General features: G+C 43.7%; 2 protein-coding genes across 3 annotated transcripts; both read right to left on the bottom strand.

Moving 5' to 3' along the window:
* Positions 1–222: 222 nt before the first annotated feature.
* On the bottom strand, positions 223–2,490 carry LOC112231103 (NF-kappa-B inhibitor-like protein 1). Of its 2 annotated transcripts, none has more exons than XM_024397658.2 (4): positions 1,740–2,490; positions 1,538–1,650; positions 1,244–1,355; positions 223–1,150 (listed from the first exon to the last, which is right to left on the bottom strand). In XM_024397658.2, exons 1-4 carry the CDS (start codon positions 2,011–2,013, stop codon positions 564–566), a joined length of 1,086 nt encoding a protein of 361 aa, XP_024253426.1. In that variant the 5' UTR covers positions 2,014–2,490; the 3' UTR covers positions 223–563. The 2 variants fall into 2 exon arrangements, with proteins under 2 accessions (XP_024253426.1, XP_024253425.1); XM_024397657.2 differs by having other exon boundaries at positions 223–1,153; positions 1,740–2,473.
* Positions 2,491–10,071: 7,581 nt separating this feature from the next.
* Positions 10,072–12,246, bottom strand: LOC112230578 (apelin receptor B). The gene has a single exon (XM_024396853.1). The coding sequence runs from the start codon at positions 12,057–12,059 to the stop codon at positions 10,944–10,946; it is 1,116 nt and encodes a 371-aa protein (XP_024252621.1). The 5' UTR covers positions 12,060–12,246; the 3' UTR covers positions 10,072–10,943.
* Positions 12,247–23,403: the final 11,157 nt, after the last annotated feature.

Genomic DNA, 23,403 nt, shown 5'->3' on the forward strand with positions numbered 1-23,403 from the left:
ACAACTTGTTTCAACATTTATTTGTGGGTATAAATATTCTCAGTTCTGACACTTTGTAAATCAGTGTCCATCCAGTGTCCATCAATGATCCCTAACTCGGCATAACTTTTGCCAAGAATGGATAAATGTTGCACAAAGGTGTGCATAAAGATTAATGGCAATTTGCTGCCAAATGTGCTTCTCCCAAGTATTGATTCAAGCAATAGTTAAGCAATTAAGAAATCACAGGTTATTTGTTTTTAATCAATTGTAGAAATTAAAACTCATGGTATGAATACTTTCACAAGGCACTGTAAACATGTATTTTCTCTAGCAACATCATCTCTTACAAAGTCCTATACTAGTGCCAAGAAGTACAGTCAGAGAAAAATGTAATTCACTTAACATATCAGAAGCTTAGCCAAGTTTATCCAATAAATTAGGTGCTTCAAGTGGAGATTTGTTTTGACTGGTCAAAACAACTGACCTCCACTGGAAAGAACCACTGTGCTGCATATACAGGACCAGCCGTGGCTAAATGACAGACTGTTCAACATCTCAGAAGCCCATTTCCAGTCAAACTGTCACCGGAGGCTCTGAGCCAGTCTATTGAGCTCCTGTGAGAGAGCAGTGACAGTGTCCAGGATCCTCTGCTTGTCTCCATCCTCCAGCCGGGCCCCACAGCGCTGGGCAAACCTATCTGGGTGCCAAACGGCCTGCTGGCGCCTGAGAAGTTTACGGAACACTGCAACATCTTTCTTGTCTGCGCCATGCAACATCACCTCCACCATCTCCCCCACTGAACCCTTCGGTGCCGGCCAGGGTATGTCCCCATAACTCAGCTTTGTGGTGACTGCTGCTGCAGTGTCAGTGCTGAAGGTAGCTGCACATCGCTCTTCATAGTGCTGTTTTTTCCCCTGACGTGTCTCCTCCTCTTTTTGTGCAGCACGCGCCAGGTACTCTTCATGCTCCCTTTGTAGCCGCTCATGCAGCTCTCTGTTAGCACGCTCCTCCTCCTCTGCCTCTTTCTTTCCTTTCTTCCTCTTCCCATGAGAGCCTGAGGATGCCAGTCTTTGAGCTTCTGCGTGCCGTTTTGTGACATACTCTTGTCTAATTCTATCTGCCCAGTCTTGAAAGTCCTCCTCACCGGTATTCTCCTCAAATAAATAATCTGCTGTAAGAGAGGGAAAAAAAGAAGAAAAGACATATGGACAATGATCTAAATGAAATCAGATTATTCAGGAGTGAAATCTTGCCACCTTACCATCATATGGTCCAAAGGTTTCAAAGAACTCATCCTGGCATTCCCCAAAAAGCTTCTCTTGCCACTCTTTCTCAGCGTCTTTTTCTTTAGATGTGTTTCCCTTCGCTGCAGTCTTTTGGAGAAAAGAAAGAATCAGTGCTCAGGGATGTACAGTACACACAATACAACCATACCCCTAGCTTCATAATTACAAGACTGGTTACCAAATGTGCAAGACTTCTGGATGGTTGTACGAGGTTATGTCCCAGCACTCTCCTAAAATACAACTCATACATATGGCCGAGACATTCATACCTTCTCAAATTTCATCCATTGCAGTAGGTCATGAGGTGTAATTCCTGCATTATTTGGTGCAACCATGGCTTCTGGGCAACTCTTTTGAAGGGGCACTACGAGGTCATCATATACTGGATAAAGAAGAAGAACAAGGTTAAGGCATGTTTTTATTATTCTACATATTTTTGTTGTTTAGTAGCTAATATTGGCATTCCATTACCTATTTTGCCATGTTTCAGAGCCTTGTTAGCAGCAATGTGTAGAGGCGTGTCCCCTTTTTTGTCTTTCAAAAGGATGTCGGCTCCATTTTTCAACAAAAGCCGGAGGATGGCGTCATCACCAAGCGAGCAGGCCAGGTGCAGGGGAGTCCTGCGCTTTTTCCCCTGGGAGAAGTTGACGTCAAGGTCGGAGTGTTTCCGCAAGTACGACTTCAGCTTCATTAAACTGCCCTCTTCCACGTATTTTATCATCTTTTTCTGTGTACGAGTCACCATGACTTGCCTCTGTATGGTGATTTACTGTAATCTGCTGTAACAACAATAGCTAGTAGTTTGATAACTCAGCTACCCAAATTAGCTAGTCAACAACAACTAAAATAATATCTAGCTATAGCTTGTCATAAAATACCAAAAATGGATGGCGTAATCCTATTACCCGTCTCTGGTGCATAAAGGCTTTTGTCAATTGATTAAACCAATGTCAATGGCTCGCATCCCCCATTAGTTAGCTAGTTTGCCGATTATCTAATGCTTGTAACCTCGACCAAATTTGAGGTAGCACGGACAAATAACAATGTAACACAAAGTCAATATCATGGGAAAATCTAAAATCGATTTCCCGCGTCCTCAAAACCTATTGGATAATAAAGCCAGAGATCCCGCCTCCCTGACCTTCTCTTCCAATGGAGGTAGAGAAAGACGCGATGAGAATTGAATTGAGATTCCTCCCATGTCCTATCGTTAACGCCCCCTGTATATTTCTTCCGAGTCATTCAGTTCCGGGTGGGTTGTAATTCTGTATTTAATCACCAAGTGGCGGTATACTGCTATAATCAAAACGTTAAATTACTGACTTTTTGCACTGCACTTAATTGATATCTTAATCTCTTGTTCTGATTGCTCGTGTTTAAAAGAAGATTGGTAAAACTAACGTCAGCTTTTAATCCAAGTGATCATACTTTTCGAGGTAGACCGCTTTAGCAGGGGGGAGCTGGTGATTCCCTGTGCTGCTTTAAATAGCAATGTGAATTTGTGTGATTGATTGATTGTGTGTAGGCAACTGATATAAATCTTAGCCATAAATTACATAACATATGATGTAGCTATAGAGCTGAAGTTTGTTGAGCAAGTGTATTTTTCTCTTTTTAATTGTTTGTTGGCCCCTAACATCTTTATATTAAATTATTTTGGTCTGATCATCGTTTCTCATCTCAAGTTCCTCCTTTCCTCTCATTTGGGTGTTGATGCTCTGCAATGATCTGTTCTGGAGGTCCTTTCAGTTTACCACCTGTCAGGAAGAGGATACTATATAGGCTATGAGAGAGCATCTGTCTGTCTCTGTGTGGGTGTTGTGTGTTGGTGGGCAGCAGCTAGTTGTTGTCGCAGGCACCAACATCAATGGCGCCAGAAATAACAGAATAACATAACCAAAATGTGGAACATCAGACTTAATCTATTTTTTTTACAAGAGTAATTTGTTTTTCAAGTTTCAAAGTTTATTCGCCACGTGTACAGGATACAATGGGTGTAAAATAGTACAGTGAAATTATTACTTTGAGAGCTCTTTCCAACAATGCAGTGATAATAATAATATTTTGTATCTGTGTGTGTGCATTTGAATGTGAGTGTGTGAGGGAATTTTGATAAACACCGATTTCGCCACACATTTTAATGCCGTATTTGTATTAATCATAACTCCTCTGAAAATATCTATAAATAGTAAACAGTGCACACAGTGCATTCGGAAAGTATGCAGACCCCTTGATTTTTCCATATGTTATTATATCACATGAAATATCACATTTACATAAGAAATCAGACCCTTTACTCAGTACTTTGTTGAAGTTCCTTTGGCAGCAATTACAGCCTTGAGTCTTCTTGAGTATGACGCTACAAGCTTAGCACATCTGTATTTGGTGAGTTTCTCCCATTCTTCTCTGCAGATCTTCTCAAGCTCTGTCAGGTTGGATGGGGAGCGTCGTTGCACAGCTATATTCAAGTCTCTCCAGAGATGTTTGATCAGGTTCAAGTCCAGGCTCTGGCTGGGCCACTCAACGACATTCAGAGACTTGTCCCAAAGCCACACCTGTGTTTTCTTGGCTTAGGGTCGTTGTCCTATTGGAAGGTGAAACTTCGCCCCAGTCTGAGGTCCTTAGCGCTCTGGAGCAGGTGTTCAACAAGGATCTCTCTCTACTTTTCTCCGCTCATCTTTCCCTCGATCCTGACTAGTCTCCCAGTCCCTGCCGCTGAAAAACATCCCCACAGCATGACACTGCCACCACCATGCTTCACCGTAGGGATTGTGCAAGGCTTCCTCCAGACGTGACGCTTGGCATTTAGGCCGAAGAGTTCAATCTTGATTTCATCAGACCAGAGAATCTTGTTTCTCATGGTCAGAGAGTCTTTAGGTGCCTTTTGGCAAACTCCAAGTGTTTGGCAAACTCCAAGCGGACTGTCATGTGCCTTTTACTGGGGAGTGGCTTCCGTCTGGCCACTCTAACATAAAGGCATGATTGGTGGAGTGCTGCAGAGATGGTTGTCCTTCTGGAAGGTTCTCCCATTTCCCCAGAGGAACTCTGGAGCACTGTCAGAGTGACCATTGGGTTGTTGGTCACTTCCCTGACCAAGGCCCTTCTCCCCCGATTGCTCAGTTTGCCTGGGCGGCCAGCTCTAGGAAGAGTCTTGCTGGTACCAAACTTCTTCCATTGAAGAATGATGGAGGCCATTGTGTTCTTGGGGGACCTCCAATGCTGCATAACTTTTGTGGTACCCTTTCCCAGATCTGTGCCTTGACACAATCCTGTCTCGGGGCTCTACGGAAAATTCATTCGATGGCATGGCTCTGAATTGAATTGACCACAGGTGGACTCTAATCAAGTTGTAGAAACATCTCAAAGATGATCTATGGAAACAGGATGCACCCGAGCTCAATTTTCAGTCTCATTGCCCCCCCCTTGGGTTGTGCCGTGGCGGAGATCTTTGTGGGCTATACTCAGCCTTGTCTCAGGATGGTAAGTTGGTGGTTGAAGATATCCCTTTAGTGGTGTGGGGGCTGTGCTTTGGCAAAGTGGGTGGGGTTATATCCTTCCTGTTTGGCCCTGTCCGGGCGTGTCCTCGGATGGGGCCACAGTGTCTACTGACCCCTCCTGTCTCAGGCTCTAGTATTTATGCTGCAGTAGTTTATGTGTCGGGGGGCTAGGGTCAGTTTGTTATATCAGGAGTACTTCTCCTGTCCTATTCGGTGTCCTGTGTGAATCTAAGTGTGCATTCTCTAATTCTCTCCTTCTCTCTTTCTTTCTCTCTCTCGGAGGACCTGAGCCCTAGGACCATGCCCCAGGACTACCTGACATGATGACTCCTTGCTGTCCCCAGTCCACCTGGCCATGCTGCTGCTCCAGTTTCAACTGTCCTGAGCCCTAGGACCATGCCCCAGGACTACCTGACATGATGACTCCTTGCTGTCCCCAGTCCACCTGGCCATGCTGCTGCTCCAGTTTAAACTGTTCTGCCTTATTATTATTCGACCATGCTGGTCATTTATGAACATTTGAACATCTTGGCCATGTTCTGTTATAATCTCCACCCGGCACAGCCAGAAGAGGACTGGCCACCCCACATAGCCTGGTTCCTCTCTAGGTTTCTTCCTAGGTTTTGGCCTTTCTAGGGAGTTTTTCCTAGCCACCGTGCTTCTACACCTGCATTGCTTGCTGTTTGGGGTTTTAGGCTGGGTTTCTGTACAGCACTTTGAGATATCAGCTGATGTACGAAGGGCTATATAAATAAATTGGATTTGATTTGATTGCAAAGGGTCTAAACACTTATAAATAAGTCATTCTGTTTATTTTATACATTTGCAAAATTGGTAAAAACTGTTTTTTATTTCTCATTATGGGGTATTCTGTGTAGATTAATGAGGGAAAAAAGTAATGCAATCAATTTTAGAATAACGCTGTAACGTAAAAAACATGTGGAAAAGGTCAATGGGTCTGAATACTTCAATGGGTCCGAATGCACTGTATTTGTATTACAAACTTACCCTGTGATCAAATAAGGATGTAATCAGCTGAGCTAACTCTTGTCCTAAAGTGCAGCAAACCTCACACATTTGTACATGTCTCCAGGTCTGTCTGTCTGTCAGTGTAGCTGTCAGTCCCTGAGATGCAGTAATGTTATGCTCATAGGGCTTGAATGAGTCCAGCTGAACTGCCTCTGTGCTGGGGCTGATGACAGGGGCTTCATTTAGCCCTCTGGTGGGTCTTAGGGAGGGAGAGGCCTTCTGTGCAGAGAGAGGGCTCCCTCACAATGGAGGGGATAGAGGAGATGAAGGCGTGCTTTGTGCCCTGGAGAGCAGGATCTGTTCGGAATAATTCAGTTCCTCACACCCATAGATCCGGAGCGTTTCCCCAGTCACAACCCCCTTCCACCCACATGGCTGTCGGAAACGACGTGACTCCTTTAACGATACCCCTCTTGTGTGAAAGCCTTTGAAATGTCAGAGAGAAGGCTCCACTCTGTCACCTCAGGTGATTGGGTCACATGCTCACCTCAGGTGTTTGGGTCACATCCTTACTTCTCTGTAGAGACTAGGCTGAAAGCGCTAGATGTGATTCTCACTGACAGTCTGTTTCAGCAAGATGAGCTGGATCACCTACCCCCATACCATTGCCTCAGAGTGGGGTCATGTTCCAGGTTTGATCAGATCATATCACAGTGTTACGTAGCTGTTCCTGCTAACACCCTGAACTCCCATGGGGTTAGGCAGGGCATGCGTCTCTCGGGCCAAGGGAATGAAGCGATACTGCTGAAAGACAGGATATCCCTGGACAGGAACCCTTACCTTGCCCCAGCCTACTCTTGTCTGCCCTGCCTGGCCTGCTGACTCTATCCTGTCCACTGAGGTCCATCACCCTGCAGAGAGGGAGGAGGGGGGAGGGGAATGGGGCGGGGTAAGGCAGGCAGCAGGAAGGCAGGGGTCCTACAAGACACTCCAAGGGTCATCTCCCTATACCGCCAAAGCACAGCTAGGTCTGGCCCCAGGTCCGGTTTGTGGCCTGGGCTACCTTCTCCCCATTGTTCAGATGGAAGAGAAACGTCCACACACTTCCTCTGGATCTGTCTTTGTCTGTTTTTTTTTGCTCTGATTTCGGACATCTGGAGATATGTGTAATGTATGACATCCCTGTTGTAATAGCATTACCCCATTGTGAAAGTTGGCTGGAGTCACTCATAGCATGTAGAGCAGTTGTGGAGGACTGTAGTGAGGGAAGGGTGTTTGTCTGAAATGGCTCATCTCCTGAACAAGGGTTTGAAGAGGGCCATTTCAGTTTCACCATTATTGCCCATAAGGATGTCAAGGCGGTTTTCACACCTCACATGCAAACCACAGCCTTATTTACAACGATTGTAAAAACACACTCCTGTTAACAACATGTCAACAAGGAATAAACTCTTATTTGACCCACAATGTGCTATGGTTGGTAAATATTCCTTGGAGTTTTCCTGGGTGTGGTAACACCTTCCATACAGTCTATCAGGGGCATGTCTACTGATGATAGCCATTAGGCTAAAGGAGATCATCACTAGGACACTTCAATTCTACTACTCTCCCCTAGTCTAATGACATTCAGTGGTATATTCAAGCCTGACTATTTTCTAAAGGTGAAATTATTTCTGTGCTGTTTCACATTTTTCTATGTTGTTTGGCATTTTACTGTGAGGATGCCTTTGCAGCTTGTGTGTACTGTGTATTTGCCATCATTTGTATTCCATTAGAAATGGGTGACTTGATATTGGTAAGGCAGAGTGGTCTTGCATTTACCACTCATACTACTTGAAAACATTAAAAATAGTTTAAGTACCCTTTGATGCTTGCCTTTACCCAGGTAGGGGCTACAATGGTCGTGTAGATGGCTGAGTGGGCTGTTGATATGTTTATCTTACAACAGCAGAAGTGAAAAGATGAAGGATCAGTTGCACAAGTGTCATTGCAGAGCTGTGCCTGTATACCTTGATCAATAGCTACAATATACATTATACAGTGCTCATTTTCTTGCCTGTCAGAAAAACAACTTTGTTCATACTGGCGCCACAATGTCAAATGAGTCGGTTTGCTACAGTGTCAGCAAAGCTATGTCGAGAACCTAATACTAAGGGCCTTTGTGGGTCTACAGTAGGGTGGCCATCTAACATTTGAGCTACAGCGGAGTAAGCAGCATCTATGTAAAAAAAAATATGTTGAACATCTTGCAAATGCATAGAAGCTTCCTACAGTACCTTTAGCTATTGGAAAGAGGGTTCCAGAGAATTCTGATCTGCAGCCATTACGCTTGAGGTAATGCCCCTTTGAAAATAAAAACTCTACCCCTGTCTTTCTCTCCTTGTTCGATTGAGATGTTTGTCTGTACAGTCATTTTGTGAACTTTTTTGTCATCCAATGCAAAGGTAATTAAGATAATCAAATGAGAGGTGTTTTGAATGGGAAATGGTACGTACCCATGGTACGGCTGCTGCTGTCATAAATATAGGCCCACTTGAATCTCACACACTGTTATTACATAGGAATGTTGATTTGACATCTCTTGTGCAATCAATTTTGAAAAGTTCTCTACGCCATACCATCTATGCCATCTCACACAGGGACCAGAGGGGTGCAGGGAACAGACACACAAATGCTTTTCATGTTACTATGGCTAAATGCCCTCTCTAGCTCAAAGAGAAACCATGTTGCCCAGCAAATGCAAGGTTCCGGCCATGAAATCTGTACAATATGATCAAATTACCTCCATAAAACTTGACAACCTCAGAGCATAATCTATTCAGATTCTTTCACACTTTTTTTTTTAACCCTTCTTTGACCCTCCCGAGTTGTGCAGCGGTCTAAGGCACTGCATCTCAGTACTAGAGGCGTCACTACAGACCCTGGTTTGATCCCGGGCTGCATCACAACCAGCCGTGATCAGGAGTCTCATAGGGCGGCGCACAATTGGCTCAGGCCTGTCCGGATTAAGTGAGGGTTTGGCTGGGGTCGGCCGTCATTGTAAATAAGAATTTGTTCTTAACTGACTTGCCTAGTTAAATAAAGGTTAAATGAAAATAAATAAAATACAATTGTGGAGTCGGCAGATGGGGTCATGTTTTTACATGGTGAGCGATGCCTGGTGTGTCTGATGTGGACCAGGTCAGGACAGCTGCTGATGAGGGGGGAATCTCCTGTGAAATCTCCTGTCTGATAAATGAACCTAACCTGTATCAGACATGAGATTAGTTCATACTGTAGCAGTGATTTCAATCTGTCTATGGGCCTGCGTTCTGTGCGATGGGTTTAGCATGCATGAGAAAGAGGCAGAATAAATGTGTGCGCATTTGTTGGGCTTCTGAAACATGCAGAGAATTCCAACATGGTGGTATAATGACAGATGACATGTTTGGGTTGTAGATTAGAGACAGGGATTAGGTTTTCTAATTGGGAAGAGTTTTACTGGTGTCTGTACATTTGAGACTATAAGAAATAAACAACAGACTGAGAAATAACTTCCAACTGGCCTCCAGGTCCACACTTTAACTGTTGAATCAGGTTCAGCCTCCACCAAGCCCAATCTATCTTGTCAACAAAGGCAAATATTGTCTCACAGGAGGAGTGTGGTGTCCATAAGTGATCCAGGATTAGTAGCCCACTCCTCCTATCCCCCCTACTGTCACTGATTATATCCTGAAGCTCATTACAGCCAAATCAGTTAATCATGGTGATCGTCTCTTACAGGTCAATGACCCGCTGTACGCACCACGCTTGTTTGCAAATGTCTCATACAGTATTTACATTATTGTTATTGGCTTGAACTGGATTCAGTGCAAAACCTCCCAACATTGGAACATGATAATAGTACACTACACTATTTGCAATTGTTTCAAACAAGGCGTGAATATTACCTATTTTATTTTCAAATAAGCTACTGAAGCTTATGTGTTGCTTGAGGGAGTGAGGGAGAGATGTGGTAGCATGGTTGCAGTGGTTTACATAATTAACATGTATGTTCTCTGAGAAGATTGTCCTCTGTGAGTTTATACTGTATGTCTAACAAATCTTCCAACACATTTCTGTTAATCGTCTAAGGGGAAAAACTGCCGCAAAGGAGCATAGAAATAAACAAATTGGAGGGGGAAAGAGAACTCAAACATGTATTTCCTTTAGACAGCTCTGATTATGGTCTGACTGCACACAATGGGAGGGAGACTGCCACCCTTCAACCTTGTGTGCTAACAGGAAAAAACACATTCTACTGAATAGTGTTTCCATGACATCATAACCAGCAACAGAGTGACATGAAGATTTTAGTTAAAAAGATAACTTTTTTTTAATTACAAATCACACACATAAAAGCATTATACAGCATGTATTCACATCTTTGTCAAATAAAGACAAGTTAATTCATGCCTTCTCCAATTCTAATTCAATAAAAACACATACAAACACACACTAAAATGTCATCTGTCAGAGCAGTCACCTATTAGTTAGCCCTTCTCCCCCTCAACAACATTTGTCAGCTGCCATCTGTCCGTCTGGAACCCCCACTCGCCGTGCCCTTGTCTCCCCTTCCAACCCTTTAATCAAACTGCAACACCTTTCTTTGACTGGCTGACTGGGGCAGATAAGACAAAGACAGTCTGGACGATGGGGTCTCACCTCTTTCCAATTAGCAAGTGCTTACAAAATAAAAACAAGAACAGCATGGTACACAGGCATGAATAATACATTCCACCAGTGTTAAAAGCCAGAGCCTTGGGACCCCCATCCAAGAGCTTGCCTTAAGTCCACACAGGACACCAGCAGAACAATATGAGCTACTTTGTCCTTTTGAAATACATTCAACTCTGTCCAAAATGTCTGGGTTCTGGTTTGCATCACCCTGGTATGGAGCTTGGTCCCCTGTATCAAGCAGTTCAAGGGATTTGTACAAACTTCTCAATCACTGAGAGTGGGCTTGGAGGATGTTAGTGAGTCTATCAGTTTCCCCACTCACTCAGTCTGCAGTCCACATGTATGGGGCAGGCAGATGATGACAACCCCAGGAACTGACTGGATAGGTAATTATGTCATGCACCTCTGAAGTCTTAGATGTACCTGCAGTGTTCAGGTGGAGGCAGGGCAGCTGGGGAACCATTCCCTCTGGCTGGCGTCCCTCTCCTGTGCCCTGACTACAGCACAAACATTACATCTTAGTGGCCAGCGATTGGGCCTCTGTCTTCTGGGAGGACAAGGAGCTATTTGGGCTGGCGTGCATGGCCTTCTTCAGGTTGAGCAGACAAAGGCACTGGGAGCGGAATCGTAGGTCGAAGAAGGCGTACAGGAAGGGATTGAGACAGCTGTTGACGTAGGCCAGGCAGGTAGCGTAAGGGTGGGCCAGCAGGAGGAAGCGGAGGAAAGCACAGGTGTTTGGAGCCAGGTTCAGGTAGGAGAGGGCATCAGCGCTCTTCAGCATGTGGAAGGGCATCCAGCAGGCAGCAAACACAAGAACCAGGGTGGTGATGATTTTCAGTAGACGCCGTTTCCTCTGGTCCTCCTTACGCAGACTGTTGAAGTGGCGTGTCACGGTGCAGCCGATGAAGCAGTAGCACACCATCATGGCCAGGAAGGGCAGGAGGAAGCCCAGAGCAGAGGAGGAGATGCTGAGCCCTGCGATCCACATGAACTCCTGCTGCTTCAATAAATTTGATTGATTGATTGTTTGATTGTCCCCACCCAACACCAGGCTGAAGTCCATGCCACAGGAGATGCGGTCGCTGTTCTCGTCGTACTTGGTGGTTCGGAAGATGAGGGTGGGGGCGGCCAGCAGGCCGGAGAGGAGCCAGATGGCCGTCAGGGAGGACTGCAAGTGAACACGGGTACACAGCTGGGTGCTGGACAGAGAGTGCACGATGGCTAGGTAGCGGTCAAAGCTCATGGCGGTGAGGCAGAAGACGCTGGCGTACATGTTGAGCAGCACCACGTAACTGCTGATCTTGCAGAGGGCCACACCGAAGGGCCAGTGGTAGCCTAGCGCAGTGTACACTGCCCACAGTGGCAGAGTCAGCACGAAGGTCAGGTCAGCCATGGCCAGGTTGCCTATGTAGATGTCTGCTGTCCGGCGCTTAGCCTGAGACCTCCACACAGTGAAGATGACCACGCCGTTGCCAGAGAGACCCAGGATGAAGATGAGCATGTAGAGGACTGGGATGACCGAGTAGGATGGCTCCCACTCAGAGTAGTCACACATGGTGCTGTTCTCCTGCTCTTCATAGTCATAGTCATAGTAGTCAGGGCTCTCGGTGGTTGTCCACGGCTCCATTCTTTCGTCTCAGAGTATCCTTTCCTTTTTTTCTTTCAAAGTTTCTATTATTTGATCAGTTTAAAGAATTTTATCTAATATATTAATAAAATGTATAAAGCAATTAGAAACGTAGTCCAAATATATATGAAAGAAGTTCAGAAAAAGCACATGAGTTTCAAAATAGTTCCTGCTCAGTCGAGGGCAATTTCAGGTCTGGTGTCACAGTGCCGGGGCAGGCTGCCTTTTTAAACCTAGTCATTTCTGCACACACCCCTCTGTCCCCTCCTACCAGGCCGATCCCAGCACTCCCAACCCCCCTTTCCCATACGCTCTCGCTCTTTCACCAGCACCCATTCCCCCCGTGACTCCCTACACATGCCCTTGTGAAGATAACTCTCCAATAGCCGGTAAGCAGGGCTCAATTAAAAGCGAAACCGTAATGAAATTACAAATAGGGCATGAAAAGATACACTATTGCAACTCTTATGAAGCACACTTTTACAATCTTTGAGACTGTAGCCTATTTGTGAAAGCGCATCTTGTGGATCTGACACATTTTACAACCTTCAGAAGTCATAAGAAGTAGAATTAAATTAATTTGAACACCATTCGTTGTATTGCCTGTCTTGGCAAGCCAGGGCAAGCCACTAGTCTAACATTTGACAATTACAATAATAAAGTGACGGCATTTGAGGGGAAACCACTGCTAATTTGGCAATTGTACACCCAAATTTGAATATACACTACCGGTCAAAAGTTTTACACAGTTTTACACCTACTTATTTAAGAGTTTTTCTTTATAATAGTGAAGACATCAGAATGATGAAATAACATATATGGAATCATGTAGTAACCAAAAAAGTGTTAAACAAATCAAAATAAATGTTATAATTGAGATTCTTCAAATAGCCACCTTTTGCCTTGATGACAGCTTTGCACACTCTTGCCATTCTCTCAACCAGCTTCACCTGGAATGCCTTTCCAACAGTTCCCACAAATGCTGAGCACTTATTGGCTGCTTTTCCTTCACTATGTGGTCCGGCTCATCCCAAACCATCTCAATTTGTTTGAGGTCGGGGGATTGTGGAGGCCAGGTCATCTGATGCAGCACTCCCTCAATCTCCTTCTTGGTAAAATAGCCCTTACACAGCCTGGAGGTGTGTTTGGTCATAGTCCTGTTGAAAAGCAAATGACAGTCCAGCTAAGCACAAACCAGATGGATGGCGTATCGCTGCAGAATTCTGTGGTAGCCATGCAGGTTAAGTGTGCCTTGAATTCTAAATAAATCACAGTGTCACCAGCAAAGCAGCCCCACACCATAATACCTCCTCCTCCATGCTTTACGGTGGGAAATGCACATGCAGAGATCATCCGTTCACCCACACGGCGGTTGGAACCAAAAATCTCTAATTTGGACTCCAGATTTCCTCCGGTCTAATGTCTATTGCTCGTGTTTCTTGGCCCAAGCAAGTCTCTTCTTATTATTGGGGTCTTTTACTAGTGGTTTATTTGTAGCAATTCGACCATGAAGGCCTGATTCACACAGTCTCCTCTGAACAGTTGATGTTGAGATGTGTCTGTTACTTGAACTCTGTGAAGCATTTCTTTGGGCTGCAATTTCTGAGGCTGGTAACTCTAATGAACTTATCCTTTCCAGCAGAGGAAACTCTGGGTCTTCCATTCCTGTGGCGGTCCTCATGAGAGCCAGTTTCATTATAGTGCTTAATGGTTTTTGGAACTGCACTTGAAGAAACTTGAAAAGTTCTTGAAATGCTCTCTATTGACTGACCTTCATGTATTAAAAGTAATGATGGACTGTCGTTTCTCTTTGCTTATTTGAGCTGTTCTTACCATAATATGGACTTGGTCTTTTACCAAATAGGGCTATCTTCTGTATACCACCCCTACCTCGTCACAACACATTTGAATGCATTAAATGCATTAAGAATTGAAGAAATTCAACAAATAAACTGTTAATTGAAATGCATTCCAGGTGACTACCTCATGAAGCTGGTTGAGAGAATGCCAAGAGTGTGCAAAGCTGTCATCTAGGCAATGGGTGGCTATTTGAAGAATCTCAAATAATAAAAATCAAAATATATTTTAGAATACTTTTTTGGTTACTACATGATTCCATATGTGTTATTTCATAGTTTTGATATCTTCACTATTATTCTACAATGTAGAAAATAGTAAAATAAAAAAATGAAAAACCTTGAATGAGTAGGTGTTCTAAAACGTTTGACTGGTAGTGTACATTTCAATGTCAATGATCACACAATAGCGGAGGTGCATAAAGTTGGTGGCCCCCATGCACTTACCACAAATTCCTTGTTTTGCTGGTTCGCTGTATTGTACATTGCTCTCCGTTAGTCTTTTTTTGTAAGGTCATTAGCAGATTATACATGATCCCAATTTTAGTTTCCAGACGCCGCCGGCATTTAGAAAAACTAAAAAGTAGATTATGCGGATTTATTGGCACATTGAACATATCGCTCACGGTAGTTTTAAAACTCTTTGTGGATAGTGCTAAAACAATGACGTCAAATCAGAATTTTGCCACCTTTATGCACATTCGCCATTGCAACGGTCTGCGTGTTCAAACATGTTGCTTGTATCCTGTGCAATGTAACAAATTAAATATGTTATTACTGCAGTGCTATATGAGTATAACACAGTATTTAACATAATAAATGTTAATAAATTATCAATTATCCTGGTCTAGCAAATAGACATTGATGGAGAAAATTGGCTCATAAAATATTATATTATAAATATTATATTCTCTTTTGAATGGGAATTTGTTGTTCTGCATGAAATAAGACTGAAAAGGGTATTTGCCTATGTTGTACATATACTGTATTATGTACAGTAAATGTTTAGCTTACTGTTTTCTTATCTAACCATTAGATGTCTTTGCGTGGGGTCTACCCTATCAGAGTGGGGTCTGCCCTATCAGAGTGGGGTCTGCCCTATGTTAGTCTTAAAGAACAAGAAAATATTATTTATTGTAATTTACCTAAAAACAACCCCAAGAAACAGCATACTTTTTGGATATAGGCAGCCAGGAAGACTTGGTCTGCGAGGGCTCATCAGTTCAGACATATCCCCACATCCAGGACAATGCTATTGTTGGCCATCACTACCTGATATCAAATTACACTACATAACCAAAAGCATGTGGACACTGCTCGTCGAACATCTCACTCCAAAATCATGGGCATTAATATGGAGTTGGTCCCCCCCCTTTGCTGCTATAACATCCTCTACTCTTCTGGGAAGGCTTTCCACTAGATATTGGAACATTGCTGCGGGGACTTGCTTCCATTCAGCCACAAGAGCAATAGTGAGGTCGGGCACTGATGTTGGGCGATTAGACCTGCCTCGCAGTCGGCGTTCCAATTCATCCTAAATCTGTTCGATGGGGTTGAGGTCAGAGCTCTGTGCAAGCCAGTCAAGTTCTTCCACACCGATCTCAACAAATAATTTCTGTATGGACCTCGCTTTGTGCACGGGGGCATTGTCATGTTGAAACAGGAAAGGCCCTTCCCCAAACTGTTTCCACAAAGTTGGAAGCACATGATCATCTAGAATGCATTGTACGCTGTAGCTTTAATGATATTTCTTCCCTGGAACTAAGGGGCCTAGCCCAAAACATGAAAAACAGCCCCAGACCATTATTCCTCCGCCACCAAACGTTACAGTTGGCACTATGCATTGGGGCAGGTAGCGTTCTCCTGGCATCCGCCAAACCCAGATCTGTCTGTTGGACTGCCAGATGAGGCGTGATTCATCACTCCAGAGAATGCCAATGGTGGCGACCTTTACACCACTCCAGCCAATGCTTGGCATTGCACATGGGGATCTTAAGCTTATGTGCGGCTGCTCGGCCATGGAAACCCATTTCATGAAGCTCCCGACGAACAGTTCTTGTGCTGATATTGCTTCCAGAGGCAGTTTGGAACTCGGTAGTGAGTGTTGAAACCGAGGACAGACAATGCGGAACATACTTCAGCACTCATCAGTCCCGTTCTGTGAGCTTGTGTGGCCTACCACTTCGCGGCTGAGCCATTGTTGCTCCTCGACGTTTCCACTTCACAATATTAGCACTTACAGTTAACCGAGGCAGCTCTAGCAGAGCAGAAATCTGACAAACTGACTTCTTGGAAAGGTGCTACGTTGAAAGTCACAGCTCTTCAGTAAGGCCATTCTACTGCCAACGTGTGTCTATGGAGATTGCATGGCTGTGTGCTCAATTTTGTACAACTGTCAGCAATGGGTGTGGCTGAAATAGCCCAATCCACAAATTTGAAAGGGTGTCCACATACTTGTGTGTGTGTGTGTGTATATATATATATATATATATATATATATATATATAGTGTACATCACAACAGACTTGCTCATCATAACATTTTTTTCCCTGATAACATTTTTTTCCCTGACTGATCTGGTGCTTTGGGGACAGTCAGACATACTCATTATCCTGTGGGTCAGTGTGTTACTGTGAGGTTGAGACCTGGCCTTATCATTTTAAATACAAGTGCTCAATAGTTTGTCTAATATCCACTCAGAAATATGATTTTGTCCAAATGGTTTAGTTAGTGAGAATCATCAGTTGACTGATGTAAAGTGAATCTGATCTAGTCGCTGTATATCCACGTTGGAGGAGCCCAGGTGGGAAGGCTCATTCTCTACCCTCTGTTTCTCAGTAGTGTGGCAGCAGTGGCGCCACAGACCTGACCCTCTCAGACACAACTATTACTCAAAAATCTGCTCAGCTGGTTCCCTCCTCCTCCATCCTCCTATTCCTATCTCACCCACAGCTCTCTCTCGCTCTCCATCCCCCGACCCCTCTACAGCCATCTCTCTCTTCCTCTGACGACGAGCCAGAACCAGGATATGTGAAAGTCTCTGGTTCTCGTCAGTACTAGTCTTCAAGCGTCACTTACCCTACATTGACCAGTTATTTTTGTTACTTATTTTAGTGGTTTGTGTGGTGAGTAACCTGGTCGAATTGTCTTTCTCTCTTTGCTCTGTCTCCTAACCCACTCTCTCTCCTTGGAGCTGTCTCCTGAGCTCTCTTGCAACTCGGAGCAGGAAAGGAGCAGAGTGAGTTGAATCAAAGCAAGCTTCCCCTGTTCTAAAGGGGCTCTATTTATATGTGAGGTTGTAATTTGTGCAGCATTGTAGGGACGTTGGGAGGATATGCTGGTCAGGGCCGTGAAATCTAAAGGTAAATAAAAGATTACACCTAATCCCATTCACACCCGCCCACCATTCAGCACCATAGACTTTATCAACCCTCTAACGAGCAGATAGGCTAATTTGACCGAGATCGGATATAAGAAACAGATGGCTAATGCTGATGATTAACATGAACGACACCTTCCAATCTTCCTATGTCCATTGCAATGTTGCCTGATGTGTCGACCCATGTTGCCCTGAGAGATTCGCTGATATCCAAAGGAATTCTAACTTTTCCTTTTGTCAGTCAGTGTGAGCTTAGTTCTGTTTTTCCAACATTCCATTGGTGTTTTCTCTCTAAATTGCCCACCTGTTTTTTAATAGATTGTTTTTGCTACTATGTGCTGTTTATTTTGCTCTCATCCTCTCCTGTGTGGCCTTGTGTAGTAAATCATGCACAGGCAAGACACCATGAAGCTTCCTATACATGTGTTCTGCTGTTGACCACATGACATCTCATGTCATCTCCTGTTCTCACCCAAGGTCTTCATCTATAATCCGTTGGTTTACATAGCGAGTTTTAAAACGTTGCTATATTGAAAAAGAGAGGGATAAGAATGGAGACCACACACAACCAAACAAACGCATGCATACACTCACACACAAATTCAAGAATGTACAAACGTACACACACGTACACATACAGACAGAGGGTCTACATATGTCTGCATGGCAGCTGAGCGCTCCTTTGATGTGTGTTTATGAGCCAGGGGGTTCTGTTGTGTTTTTTTCACCAAATGAGTAGGAGGTGATACGGCAGGGTGTGTGTGTTGTGTTTGTGTTTGTGTTTTGTGTGTGTGTGTGTGTGTGTGTGTGTGTGTGTGTGTGTGTGTGTGTGTGTGTGTGTGTGTGTGTGTGTGTGTGTGTGTGTGTAAAGCTGTCAGAGACCACATACATTTGCCCCTGTAACTTACTGTGACAGCTGGCTCTGCGGGGATTGATTTGTGAGCTGACCAACACTGAGCCAGTTAGTCACTACTACAGCCAGTGACATACATATCTGTTTTATAACTTTATATTTAGAGTGTACAAACACATAACAAACACAGAGGAGAATAATAATGAAGTCACACCAGTGAAGTACCATCAATGTCAAAATAAGACCGATATTGTGTACAGTCTCCAAAACTAACACCCTTTCCTGGTTGGAGTGCGCACATTTGGGCACCTTTATGGTTCATCCCCCTGTCCTCTCCACCTCCCTTCAACCAGGGGGATGAGATGGTTTACACCAGCCTGTTAAGCACTGGGGCCACTGCTGGGGAGAGGAAGACCACATGACGGAGAGTGTGACCGTCGGTTTGGACATGTAAACAATCATAATGCATGCGATTGATTGGACATGTATCTGCTTCTGTGAGACCTCAGACTGCCTGATACCCTTGGCTGGTGCCGAATGTTCATGTGACAAAATGTCATAACACTTGGATGTGGTCTACCACACAACACACACCCATATGATTTGCTGCTCAAAAGCTAGATGAGAAATAGGCCAGGCAGTGTAATGTCATGTCAGGTCTTATCATGTCTCATGTCTGCAAGGAACATGGGCTAGAAACACTTGGACAAACCAGCCAGGACCTGTGTCTTGTTTCACTTGTTAGGAAAGAACCCACAAGATAGTCAAAGAGAGGGGATCCAATGAAATGTGAATAACTGACCTCATAACAGGCCTCTCTATTGAGTTCACCTCCAGGCTGCTTTGGAGGGTTTAAACATTTTAATGAATGTGAAAAAACCTAGTTAAAATTAAATGTGCATAATTTCCTTATTTTTCTTAACTGCTTCCTGCAGACAGAGCTATACAGAAAGCTATGTTCTGTCCTATATTTGGTCTTGTCCCACAGTGACCCAAGAGCTGAGAATACTGAATGAGCTTTTTGAGGCTCATCTAATTTTTCTCTCTCTGCTTCCTCTATATATAAAAACTTATGAAATCATTGTACTGCACCATGAGGATTTCCATTTCAGCCTTCCCCAGCAAGACTTATTTCCGTGCCTAACACACTTTAACGAGTAGCCGTGCATTTAAGCCCCTCAACATCCCAAACACACACGTGTGGCTGGACGATCACACGCACCCAGACCTCCGGTCTTCATCGTCCTGATGACGGAGCACCGGTGATTAGAAATCTGCATGATTGGGCCTTTCCCTCTGTCAATTAGATGAGGTGAAATATGGGAGCTCCCAGCTGCTGAGGAGGAAGCATGCAACCAGTGCTGTGTTCACTTAAATGTCCCTTATCATCCCGCGTCAGAGGGCCTGCGGCTAGGGTTGCAAAATTCACAGGAACTTTCAATAAATTCACTGGTTTTCCCAAAATCACGGTTGGAGGATTCCCGGAATCAGGAGGGAATAAACAGGAAAACCAGTGAATTTATTGAAAGTTACTGGAATTTTGCAACCCTACCTGGGACAAACAGAGGAGATAACGGGCCCAGAGCATGTCCCCTTACTACAAGATTTCCTCTCTAGCTTTTTATGGCATTCCATGTGCATAAGCGACATGCCAGTGGAAAGGGAAGTCCACTCTCAGTGGGTGCATAGTTTCTTTGTCTCATACTGAAGCTTTCTTATGGCATGCTTGAGAACAGAGAGGGTATGGTGGGAGCGACAGTTTAGCCAAGAACTTTCAGTGATCCTCAGTGAAAGTAAAGCAAATATACAGTAAGTGAAAGTAAGACACAACAACACTTAAATAAATATAGGCATACAGTATGTAGACATGGTTTATTTTGTGCATTACAATGATGTGAAACTAAACTGTACAATTTAGTGCCAACATAACTGTAACTTTGTAAGGATATGCCATTTCTGCATTTGACAATACACCACAACCTTGTAGCATTAAGTTCACCCCTAAACGGTTTGAGCTTAGTTGTACAGACAATGTTGTATAGACAAAGCTACCCAGAGCACTTTCTATGTCAGAAAACAACATAAAAAGACCCTCATAGAGTGTATCCACTGTAACCACTTTGTTTCAGCACCCCAAGAATAAGGTTCACAAGGTGTTTTTCTGACCTCATTGCCCCCATGCCCACTTCCTGCCCTTTGGACAGACAAAACAGCGAGAGCTATCTTGAGCTTTGCTTTAAACCCTGGCTGACGCACCAGTGTCCGGTCTCTGTTTGTGGGCCACACTTCACGACGCTGGCTACCTTGCTCAGATTAATCATCTTCCTTTCACTCGGTTGTTGTCTTTATAAAGGGGGACTGTGTAATAAAAATATTTATAGCAAATGTGTGCACAACAGGGGAAATCCCCATTCATTGTTTTAATATTGAGTATAAATAAATAGCTCACTGTTCAGGGTCAGCAGTGAGAGTGCAGCGACTAGCATGTGAAGATGGGGAGCCAATATATCTCTTAAGCAGGAGAGACTGCAGAGTTTAGACCCCAGAGGGAAGAGGAGAAAGCGATTCAGAGCTAGTTGGCTATAACAATTGGGACAGCAAAGCAGCATCCCAACCTAGCTGGCACACAAGTCTGTTAGCGCTGATAGACATTGCCGCAGCAGGGTCAAAGGTTCAATAGGGACTTCCTGTCTGGCACAGGATGTGGACCAGTGCTTCAGGAGATGATCTTTGTTTGGGTACCATAAGACGTTGTTTTTGGGGACTAGGTAAGGCCGTGTATAGCAATAGTCATGTAAACAATTTATTCAGCTTATCTTAATAAGCGTAAGGTCAAAATCGAACTAAGCATACGCAGATTAAAATACCTGGTTTTCTGAGCAATCTTTCAAATTATTAGGACATGTAAACAGCTTAATTGGCATTCCAGCTGTGTATTTGATCTACACAAGAGTGAGTTCAGAAAAACTGAAAGTAAGTGTCTTAGAAATAGAAACTCAAATACAAACTTTATATGTCCCAACTCAAATACGCATCACAAAAATAACATGGTCGCTGTGGTAAAACATTTATTTTGATTGCCGATTTTCTGCCTTTACCCTGGGCTCTGGGAGTCACTTAAATGGCTATATTGGTTTGCTTAATTGTTTATCAGGGGCTTCGTGGAGATGTAACAATGAAGCATTGAGGCAACATACACACAGCAGACGTTAGGTTTTATTACCTGGTTGATCGCAATGAGGATGCAAAACACTGGCTGATTCCTTTGGATTGTATTTCATCTAGGAACCGGGTTTAAATCCTAAATGGCTCCCTATTCCCTTTATATTGTACTCCAATTGACCAGGGCCCATAGGGAATTGGGTGTCATTTGCTACGCAACCTGGGTGAAGATAAAATATGACTCAGGGGACATAGAGAAGAATAATCTAGAGTAGAGAATAATCTAGAGTAGAATATGATGGACATTTTTCTCTGGCATCACCATTCAATAATCTACGGCAAGTTTCAGTTTCATGCCTAGCTCTATAGTTGTCGAGCTGACTCAATAAGACAGTGAAGAGGACCTACTTTTCAGGTCAGTATTTACTGTAATTGCTTATTCCGTTACGATTGGACCCGAGGACAGTAAGACCCGTTCCGAAAAGGTCTGTGGAAAAACCGTCCTAAACAAACCCGCGCCGGTTCGGATCCGAGAGACCCGTTCAGATCCAAGAGAGAAATAAATATCAGACTGGGCGCTGCCAGCATCATCACTAAATGAGCGATATTGGCCAAATGATCCACAGTTATATGTCCTTAAACTGCCTATATCATATTTACAAATATATTTGTTGTGTTTCGTGTGTAGCATTTTCAAAACTTTTTAGCCTATTGTTTTGTTGTTTTTTACTTTCCTAAAACAATAATTGTCCACCTCATGGTTCAGCTGTCAGAGATTTGAGCACTAAATGCATCAGGGCATTGCATGCATAGACCTATAGGCGTCCACTGTATGATTTTAATATTTAAAATATAAATGCATTTCTTTACAGGCTACTTATCAGTTACTGCTATACAGATACAGTATAGGCAAACAGAAGGAGACTAATTCCAAAATGTTCAATCAGAATATGTTTTATAAAGATAAGTGTTATATTGTTAGATTAAAGGAGTAACTCTGGTAGGCCTAAAACATTCTTCCTCACCTCATATTCAACTGTGCGCACTGGAACCCTGGCGCGTACTATCTTCTTAGGCCTTCATAGCTAAGCCTAATAATAGCCATACTGCACCAAACCTTCACAAAAGTTTCTGAACTTTATTGGGGTAATATCAAAAGTCAAGTCATTGTTTATAGGACAAATATGAACAGGTTATTATATAGCTGCATTCAATTAAGTTTTGCATCTTGCTCTCTTTTGGTTTTTCATTTTCATGGTTTGAGTGTGAGTAGCCCTATAGGCCTACCGGTATTTCTAAATATATTGAGGTAAACACAACATGAACATAATTTGGACAAAGAATATGGATTGGCCTCCCGAGTGTCGCAGCGGTCTAAGGCACTGCATCGTAGTGTTTGAGGCATCACTACAGACCCAGGTTTGATCCCAGGCTATGTCACAACCTGCCGTGACCGGGAGTCCCATAGGGCGGCGCACAATTGTCCGGGTTAGGGGAGGGTTTGGCAGGGGGCTTTACTTGGCTCATCGAGCTCTAGCAACTCCTTGTGGTGGGCCGGGCGCCTGCAGGCTGACCACGGTTGTCAGTTGAATGGTGTTTCCTCCAACACATTGATGCGGCTGGCTTCCGGTGTTAAGCGGGCGGATGTTAAGAAGCGCGGATTGGCGGGTCATGTTTTGGAGGACGCATGACCCGACCTTTGCCTCTCCCAAGCCAGTTGGGGAGTTGCAGCGATGAGACAAGATCGAAAAAAGGGGTAAAATTAAAATTTAAAAAATTTGTTAGAAAAACTCTAATCATGAAAAATGGATCAACAGAATGAAACAAAACACTTGTTCAAATCAAATCAAAGTTTGTTTGTCACGTGCTCCAAATACAACAGGTAGACCTTAGTGAAATGCTTACTTACAGGCTCTAACCAATAGTGCAAAAAAAGGTATTAGGTGAACATTAGGAAGGTAAAGAAATAAAACAGCGAGGCAATAAAAGTAGCGAGGCTACATACAGACACCGGTTAGTCAGGCTGATTGAGGTAGTATGTACATGTAGATATGGTTAAAGTGACTATGTATATATGATGAACAGAGAGTAGCA

Source organism: Oncorhynchus tshawytscha, linkage group LG33 (assembly GCF_018296145.1).
Source record: "Oncorhynchus tshawytscha isolate Ot180627B linkage group LG33, Otsh_v2.0, whole genome shotgun sequence".
Lineage (NCBI taxonomy): Eukaryota > Metazoa > Chordata > Actinopteri > Salmoniformes > Salmonidae > Oncorhynchus > Oncorhynchus tshawytscha.